Source organism: Triticum aestivum, chromosome 2D, assembly GCF_018294505.1.
Source record: "Triticum aestivum cultivar Chinese Spring chromosome 2D, IWGSC CS RefSeq v2.1, whole genome shotgun sequence".
NCBI lineage: Eukaryota > Viridiplantae > Streptophyta > Magnoliopsida > Poales > Poaceae > Triticum > Triticum aestivum.
In genome coordinates, this window is record NC_057799.1 from 605698172 (window position 1) to 605707574 (window position 9403).

Consider the following 9403-nt stretch of genomic DNA (forward strand, 5'->3'; position numbering starts at 1 on the left):
GTATGCATGGGACGAGCTCGCAGTGCCAACGCTCAACGGTGAGCAGCTCGTTAAAGGCTTGATATTTCCCGTGAATTGGAGATTGCAGCACGAGTTCCTTTGGTTCGATTTTGAGTTCCCCACCGTGCAGGCGAGCTGTTTGATGAAATAAAATGCTCAAGTGAGTTCCGGCCGAGCGGGGGTCGATGGCGGGGCCGGGCAGCATTGAGGATTTGAGGTAATTTTTTTCCTTCTCTGTCTTCGAAACTGCCATTACCTGGTTGTGTGGAAACCTTGGGCGAGGCTGCTTCCACGAGGGCTTCAACCAGCCGAACACACCCCATCCACCGAACCCGGATGGCACGGTGTGACCACTGACCAATAGTGGCCGAGTTGGACACGAGTTTGATTTCCACACAAAACAGAAGCTTGTCACATCACTGATTATGCCACACTCGTGTTTCCCCTACCTTTCTTACTACGGCATAGACTTCTTCCTTACCAAAGAATCTGTAGCATGAGGATTGTTCTAACTCAGCTACCAGACATGCAACATGCTTATATTGATTAGTATATATCCGTGTACCTAGCCGGCGTTGAAGTCTACTGAGTAGACCAAAGGTAACTAGTGAGGTTGTTTCTTCTATATAAGAGGAGGTTAATTCCTTACAGCATGCTCAAGTTGCAGGAGAAGATGACCCTTCTCCTTCCCTCCGTTCCTTCCACACAGCCACAGGCAAATCTCCTCATGCCGATGTTAATAGTACTGATGGCCCTTGAGCTCCTCGTGCCAACAGTAGCCGCTGCGCCGGTAGCCTTGCCTGGCTGCCCGGAGGCCTGTGGCAGCGTCACCGTCCCCTACCCTTTTGGCTTCCGGCAAGGCTGCTTTCACAAGGGCTTCAACCTCACCTGCAACGAGACGGGCCATCAGCCGAAGCTGTTCCTGCATGACGACGTGGAAGTGGACGCCATCTCACTGGTGGGCGGCACGGTGCGTGTCCAGAGCAAGATCGTGAACGGCGAGTGGGACTACAGGGACGTGCCATACCAAGCGCTTAACCGAAACAGGAGCGTTCTGTCTGGGAAGCCCTATATTGGCTACGACGGCTCGTGGTCTGGCGGCCTAACGGTGTCGACCGAGCACAACGTCTTCGTGGCCATCGGATGCAACTTCATCGGCTACCTCGCCGCAGGCAGTGACCGGGGTTCCGTGTACGTCAGTGCATGCGCCACGCTGTGTGACACAGACTATCCGCCACCCGGGGACACCTCGTGCTCGGGCGTCGGCTGCTGCCGGACGACCATCTCGCAGGGTTTGCCCGCGTACGGGGTGCAGCTCAAGGATTTGAACCAGACTGAAGCCGCGTACGCGGGCAAAGGCAAACCCATTAGTTCACGCCTTTTGTCCGGGGCAGCGTTCATTGTCGATCGCGAGTGGTTCACCGGGATTAACGTAGGCGCCATGCAGAATAGCACTTTCGGTGATTTCGGAAGCCCGTATCGATCTCGTCGGAGCAGTCCCAAGGTGACCAGGGTACCCACCGTGCTGGAATGGTGGCTGGATGTGAAAAGCGACCGTGACTTGGTCGTGTTGGATCCCCATTCTGTATCAGGTTGGAGATGCATGAGCTTGAACAGCTTCGCTGCCAACATCGGCGGTGCAGTGAACAAAGTAAGGTGCAACTGCTCGGATGGATACGAAGGCAACCCTTACATCATTCACGGATGCCAAGGTAACACCACTCTGCCGAGTGCCGACTCTCCTTTGTTCTCCCCCTTCCAATTTATTTTTTGCACCTACGCTGTTCAAGAGATTTGCAACACAATAGTTGCACATACGGCAGTTCAGTCCACCTTACAAATTTCGAAAGGGGTCGAAGATTAGTGGGCCTTGTGCTTTTAATCGAGTCCATGCGGTATGTTGGGCGGGTACCGAAACTATTGATACCGTTTAGATAGGGCGAGGCTGAGCAGCATTGAGGTCTCCTTTTTCTCTGGTCATAGAAACTCTGATTGCCTGGTTGGACTTGAACCACCGAAGCAGTTTGTGGCCATCTCCTTGCCCGGGATGGCACGGTACGACCAATTGACCAACACAGCGATCGACCGATGCCTCCAGTCCGAGAAGATCACTATAGGCATAGACAAATTGGACATGAGTTTCCAAATAAAACACAAGATTGTCAGGCCACTGATTATTCCCAGGATGGCACGGTACGACCAAGTGACCGATGCCTCCAGTCCAAAAACTGACAAACATCACTATAGCCTATTTTCTTTGAAACAACGGGCCCTCCCGGATTATTATACTATAGCCTATAGGCATAGACAGATTACGCAACCAGATTTTCACATCTTCACTGGTTAACCATGCCACCTTCCTTTCATTAAACAAGAATGTAAAATGGGCAATGACTAGACATATTTTCCTTGTGCCAAAGATATACTCCCTCCGTCCGGAAATACTTGTCATAGAAATGGATACAGATGGGTGTATCTAGAACTAAAATACATCTAGTTACATCCATTCCTTGGACAAGTATTTCCGGATGAAGGGAATCATTGAAATGGATGTATCTAGATGTATTTTAGTTCTATATAAGGAGTGTGGTTCGTTCGACAAATTCCTACCTCTATATCTATCTCTGAGGTGTTTGGGTTTTGCAAAACTCCATAGACATGCAGAAGAGAAATGCTATATACATCTATTTTGATGACAAGTAATTCCGGACGGAGGGAGTACTTACATTTGCAAGATGATGTTGTTTTCCATTACTCCGTCTAGAAAAGCATAGTTGTTGCAGTGAGTCAATTGCAAGAAACCACCACATTTGTGGCTAGGTTTGCAGAAAACCACCAACTCGTTAATCCGTTGCAAAAAACACCGCAAAATCACTTAAGTCATTGCAAAAAGCACTGATCGGGTGATTTGGCCCGTTTGATCGCTTTCTGACAACTGTGGCCCAATTGTAAGGTGCTGACATGGCAAAAAATTAACATACACACCCCTGATCTAAAATAAAAAAAGCAATCAACCCCAGCAGCACTACTGCCGAAGCAGCTCGACCTCGACCGGCACGGCGGCGCCCTGGCCCTGCCGTCCGCCGGGATGTAGTGGCAGGGAGCGTGAGCCCCGGTAGGGCGGACGCGCAGACAAGGAGGAGATGGGCAGGAGCGAGCCGGTGAGCGCGGCGTGCGCGGCCCCGAGCTCTTCGCGGTAGCGGATGACCGTGGTACATCATGCCGCCACTGCTTCGCCACGGGCTAGTTCCACCGCATTCAGCCATTCACCACTAGCTCCGGTCGTTGTTGCGTTCAATTAGGCGGCTACCTCGTCGTCCCAGCACCTGTGCAAGCTCATGGACTGTGCAGAGGCTGGGAGCAGGGCGTCGGCGTTTATGGTGGAGCGCAGCTCGGGAGGGAGGAGGAGAAGAGAAGGGCCAGACGGGCGGCGGAGGGAAGCTCGCCGGAGTAGCGACGCCGTTTTGCCCCGTCCACCCAGGCCCATCCCCAGCTCCCGCTCGAGCTGCAGAACGAGCACGAGCTTGTAATCTAGCCGGTGGCCAAAATTGATCCAACAGCTTGCGTGTAGGTGTGTGTGCGTGCGCATCCGGTCGAAAAAAATCAATCAACCTGCTGGCCGGCTAGCTTGGCTAGCCACTGAGAGAGGTGGGGGCTATGGGCCGCCGTGGAATCCAGTGCCGTCGACATGGCCGTGGTTGGGCTGGCAGCGGTTGGGCGGGTTGGGGCGAGGTGCGCGCGCGGTTGCTGCGGGCGGACGAGGCCATCATCTGGGCACGGCGGAGCAGGACATCGACGGCGACGTCGTCAGGTTGGAGCGAGGCACGGTGGGTGGGCTTCCTGCGGCGGCGACGGGAGCCTGCAGGGGCGGCGCGGTTGGGTGTCGATCGGATCGACAGCAGGGGATTGAGAGCAAGGGGTTGATTGCTTTTTATTTTTAGATCCAGGGGTGTGTATGACATTTGTTTGCCAAATCAGCTATTGACAGCCGGGCCCAACTTGTCAGAAAGTGATTAAGTGGCCCAAATCACCTGATCAGTGCTTTTTGCAACAAGTTTGTTGCTAATGTGGTGTTTTTTACAACGGATTAACGAGTTGGTGGTTTTCTGCAAACCTAGTCGCAAATGTGGTAGTTTTCTGCAATTGACTCTGTTGCAGTTGCAGGGCCGATGCATCGGCTTATAGTGGCCGCATTAGCAGCTCTGGTTCCTACCTTTCGGCTTCAGCAAGGGTGCCTAAGCCTGGGGCTTAAACCACACGGGCGATGAGGTGATCCATGGAAGCTATTGCTGGTGTGGAAGTGGTTAACATATGCCTGGCCGATGGCACAAGTGTGGATTCCCGTCTGCTGGCCACAAGGCCCCTGATAGTCTCCACGAAGCACACCTGGTTTCTAGCTAGCCGTGAGATATGGAATGCAACATCATCGCTAGTGTCATAGCCTATTTGGACCACTATTTTACTGTCTGCCGTGTATTGCGCGAGCGGCCTTGGCTGGGGCACCACTTAGGACCCGACTGTAAGTGAGTGATCTGGTTATGTAGGGTTGTTATTAGGCCCACTTGCATGTATTCGTTGCATGTGTGTGTGGCTCTTTGTGTCTCACGTGTCCGCACTGGTACTATGCAAGGGGCATGGTTAGTTGCCTTTGTGGTCGACGCATGTGTGAAAGGAGGCAGCACAGCACTGATGGCTTTTGGTTTTGGTTGCCACTATGGGTGTGGGGCGGGGGAGGGGGGAGCTACCGTGCTGCTTCCTTGCCGAAGGTAGGGGTCCGTTGCGCCGCCTGCCTTGTGCTCTTTGGCACGATATCACCGACACCTCTAAAAACAGACACTAATAAAAAAAAGGCCCCATGTGGCAAAGGGCGTGACGTCGTTAATACGCAATCATCTCTGCAAATGTACTCCATGTGTAACTTTTTTTTAGGGTTACGCCATATGTAACTTGATCTATGCTGCTTTAGAGCATGTTCAGATGCCAAACATCTTGACGAAACCCTCAAATCCAGCGCCGCGTGCCGTGCACCGGCTTTTGTCGAGGAGTTCCACACGTCCGGTTAGCACAAATCCAGCCGATCCTTTGTGCTAACAGGCTGGCTGGCCTGCCTAGAGAGAGGCCTTATGCCTAGTTGGAGAGAGGATAAGAGAGGTCAGGCCTCGGCGCCTCGCCCAGTTCGAAGGGAAACTATGGGCGGCCGAGATTCCTTCATGTCGCCTCATCCGGTGGCTGGTACTTCTCCCTTCACCTCCCTACATACCCTGTAGCATGCAGCGGCGATTCCTACCTACAGTTCCTGCAGCACGCAGCGGGGGCGGCCAATGGTTGCCAGGCAGCGAGGCATCACGGTCCTCGCGTCGCCCCGCCATGGCAACGACTAGGCTCTACGTGCACTGTTGGCACTGTTGGCACAGAGCGGAGTTGGAGGGCTTCCGATCAGGCCCTTATTAGTCACGTCGATATCGACTGACAGGGTTCCATTTAACAGGGTTCCATTGTTTTCTTATAGTAGTATCTTAGAATCAACTTTGAATTCAACTGGCGGTTGATGACCGATACCTGAGTTCTTCTAAATACTACTCCCTTCGTCCCAAAATAAGTGACGTGGTTTAGTACAGCGGTTCCATTGCTTCCTGGAGGGAGTATTTCTTTTTCTCCTCCCTTTTATTTTATTGATTTTGTAATGTACCATGAATTATAGCCTTTGTGTTAATCTTATTGAGGCTTCAACTGCACTGTTGAAACTTACTTGATAAACATAATTACATTTTTTATTTACAACGTCACCCTGGTTTTGAGCTTTTCTTTTTTATTTACTCCCTTTTCCTCTCCCTTCTAGATATCGATGAGTGCCAACTGCCAGTTTATCCATGCGTGCATGGGACCTGCATTAATATGCCGGGGACATACCGATGTGCAACAAACAAACGTATCATCAGCCTCCCAGGTACAAATACAACTCATTTACTTGGTATAAGGAGTTTCTCAGGTCCAAATTAATTTAAGTTTTAGCTCGTCTTAAGTCAAACTCGTTTAAGTTGACCAAGTCTACAGAAAAATGCACCAATATTTTTATGTTGTAGATCACAGTACACGTTTGCGTATGCATGGTCAAACTTAAGTTTGACTTCAGACAAACATAAATCTTCAATTAATTTTGAACGGAGGAGTAGCTGTTAATTTGTTATATACTGCATGTTCGGAATCTCTCCGGTCTGCTAACTCCGCTGCACGCGAGGAGCGCAATCTGAGCCCCTCCCAGCAATTGTGCTGGCGCTCCCTCCGCTCCGGGAGTTGCAGTGACGGAGCGGAGAGGATCCGAATAGAGCCATAGTATACCAGTAGAACGGCTGCAGAAATACTTCTACTACATCTTTTGATTTTAAAATCAGTTTTCCTGCTACTTGAAGATTGAAATCATCACTTGGTTGACCATTCAAAAAGAAAGAGAAAATGGAATAAAATATAAATAAATAACAATGTTGTAGGAATAATCATTAACACCCCAGTTGGCACACGCTAAGTTGATTATCAAGGAACAACCAAGTGAACACAAGCCAATCCCTTGTCATGATTAAGAAGACAACAAATAAAAAATATATAAAAATGCAAAGTCAAATGGATAAAGGAGAGCAAAGAAGCCCAAGTAAAGATTCAAGCCCACCATGGCAGAGGTACGAGAGTGATTGGTCCACTGTAGGGTTATGGACTTGCCTCCTTTCTGTCCCTCCCTTCCTCTCTCTCTCCCTTTGTCCACCATGGACCTATGAACCAAAGGTTATCTTTTTTGTCCTCCCCACCTACCATTTCAAGGGCAGTCTTGATAATTTCTCAAGTACCCCTAGCCTATATAAACTCCCATGGACATGTAGCTCGTTAACTCTCACTTGAATAAACTCAAGGGGAGGGCACTAGAGAGTTTCAAGCCTCGCCGCAGGGTCGTCTCCAGAAATTCGGGGTCCCGGTGCAAAATGCAAATGATGCCCCACAATCTAAAAATTCTTATAACTGAAAAACTAATACAACTAAAGCATATTCATAGTTAAGTTAAGTTTAAATGTGTGGTATTTCGTACAATAGTGTGAAATAGATCTAATACACCAACTATCTTCCCTAAAGAATTCATCCATGGAGCGATAAACATTTAGCAATTTGTTAATTAACTCAAGAATTGATCCACATGTAGTCATGTACACTATATTCACTAGCCATTCAATTATTGAACCGGCGCTTGTTTCCTTTTGAATTTGTTAAACGAATTATGTCGTCTGCCCTGCCATCCTGCTCCTTGCGGTTGCGCCACCACCAAGCAGATTCAATCAAGCCGTCGTACCTGGGAAGGCTAGAAACCAATCGTGTGGCGTGATTTTGCTGACCTGCAGGGAGTTTGGGAGAGGCTCGGTGCGATTGATCGATCGGGAAGAAGCTCGGGCGACTAGACCAGGCCGGCAGGCCCAAAAGAGTGCAAAGAAACAAAATAGCCTAACGAGAAATATATATGGCCCAAAATTGGGGCCCCTTGGATTTGGGGGCCCTGTGTGGTCGCATCTCTCGCACCGTGCCTCGCCTTGGGAGCTCTAGAGTCATGTTCGTGGAATCTCGTTCACACAGACAGATGTTAAGGAAGAGAAGCTTGAAAAGGGCACCGAGGAGCCTGTCCGACCTGGGCCTGTGACCAAACCTCCCTTGACACCTTCCTAACATAGGACTAAGTTGCGCTTCTTTGAGGCGACAAACATATCCAAAAAACATCGACGTGTTAATCTTGTCGGTGTATGATGACCTTTGCCATAAGGGTGTTGTACACCCCCCTAATTAAATATTTATTGTGCTTGCCTTGCCAACGACATCCATGATAACTTGATTACAACCAGTTTGCTAAAGGCACCCCTAATCACACCTTCTTTTTACTACAACAACAAATAAACAAATGAAATAATGACTATTATGTGCTTCTTAAACTAGTAAACCATGTGATCACTCCTGAAATATATTTTTGTTACTTCCAATATGTTTGCTCTGATAAATATTCCAAAAAATTCATTGACGTGGTATTGTTGAGCAGTTTCAAACTTTCAGTTCAAAATTTAAATGTGTGTGTGGCATATTATGTGCTATCAAACCTCACTGCCATTCTCTGCAGGTTTAATTACCGCAATTGCAGTAACTGCTGGTTTTGGGCTACTGTTTTCACTTATGGGTGCTGCCAAAATCACTAATAAACTCAAGCAACGAAGAGCCAAAAAGTTGAGACAAAAATTCTTCAAGAAAAATCATGGATTGCTTCTACAACAGTTAATCTCTTCAAACAACGATATAGCCGAAAGAACAAGGATTTTTAGCTTGGAAGAACTAGAGCAAGCGACCAACAAATTTGACCATAATCGCATCCTTGGTGGCGGTGGCCATGGCACGGTGTACAAAGGCATCTTATCTGATCAACGTATTGTGGCCATCAAGAAGGCCAAAATTATTGTACAAAGGGAAATTGACCAGTTCATCAACGAGGTTGTCATACTTTCACAGACAAACCATAGGAATGTGGTGAAGCTTTTTGGTTGTTGCCTTGAGACAGAAGTTCCTCTACTTGTTTACGAATTCATATCAAATGGAGCTCTTTCATTTCATCTCCATGGCCAAAGTGAGAACCCATTATCATGGAAAGATAGGTTGAGGATTGCACTGGAAACTGCAAGGGCCATTGCATATCTACACTCTGCTGCTTCAATATCAGTATACCACAGAGATATCAAATGTGCAAATATACTACTTACCGATACCTTGACATCAAAAGTATCAGATTTTGGAGCTTCAAGGTCTATTGCAATAGATGAGACCGGAATACTTACAGCTGTCCAAGGAACCTATGGTTACCTTGATCCTGAATACTACTACACTAGTCGACTCACGGAGAAAAGCGATGTTTACAGCTTTGGTGTCATCCTAGCAGAGCTACTGACAAGGGTGACACCAGTTTTTTCTTCTCATTCATCAGAAGGGACAAGCCTAGCATCACATTTTGTATCACATATAAGAGACAATCGATTCTCAGATATTCTAGATGCACAAATTGTTGAGGAGGGAGGGGCTGAAGATGCTGAGGTGGTTGCAAGACTCGCAGAAGCATGCTTAAGTTTAAAAGGTGAAGAGAGGCCTACAATGAGACAAGTGGAGACAGTACTTGAAGATGTTCAGAACTCAAGAGTCAATCTTAGTTCTCAGATCACAAGAGTGAACCGAAATGCTACAAATGATCAGCCATACAAGGGAAGTAAAGGCGGAGAAGAAACTAGACTGTACAGCTTGGAAAAAGAGTTTATAGAGTCGTCTGAAATTCCAAGATGATTTTACTTTCATGGTGAAGTGTTACATTTGCTTTTATTAGTTTGGGTGCCAATTTGGA

General features: G+C 48.1%; 1 protein-coding gene across 1 annotated transcript; it reads left to right on the forward strand.

Moving 5' to 3' along the window:
• Positions 1 to 748: 748 nt before the first annotated feature.
• LOC123050353 (wall-associated receptor kinase 2-like) lies at positions 749 to 9403 on the forward strand. Its single transcript, XM_044473161.1, has 5 exons — positions 749 to 1712; positions 1935 to 2193; positions 4967 to 5058; positions 5840 to 5947; positions 8144 to 9403. Exons 1-5 carry the CDS (start codon positions 749 to 751, stop codon positions 9343 to 9345), a joined length of 2625 nt encoding a protein of 874 aa, XP_044329096.1. The 3' UTR covers positions 9346 to 9403.

What these genes read in the sequence shown, in the direction of transcription:
- LOC123050353 (XM_044473161.1), top strand. Translation starts at nt 749, where the DNA reads ATGGCCCTTGAGCTCCTCGTGCCAACAGTAGCCGCTGCGCCGGTAGCC. An exon ending in CGAGGAGTTCCACACGTCCG is followed by an intron (nt 5,059 to 5,839) that starts GTTAGCACAAAT and finishes TCTCCCTTCTAG; the next exon opens with ATATCGATGAGTGCCAACTG. An exon ending in ACGTATCATCAGCCTCCCAG is followed by an intron (nt 5,948 to 8,143) that starts GTACAAATACAA and finishes CATTCTCTGCAG; the next exon opens with GTTTAATTACCGCAATTGCA.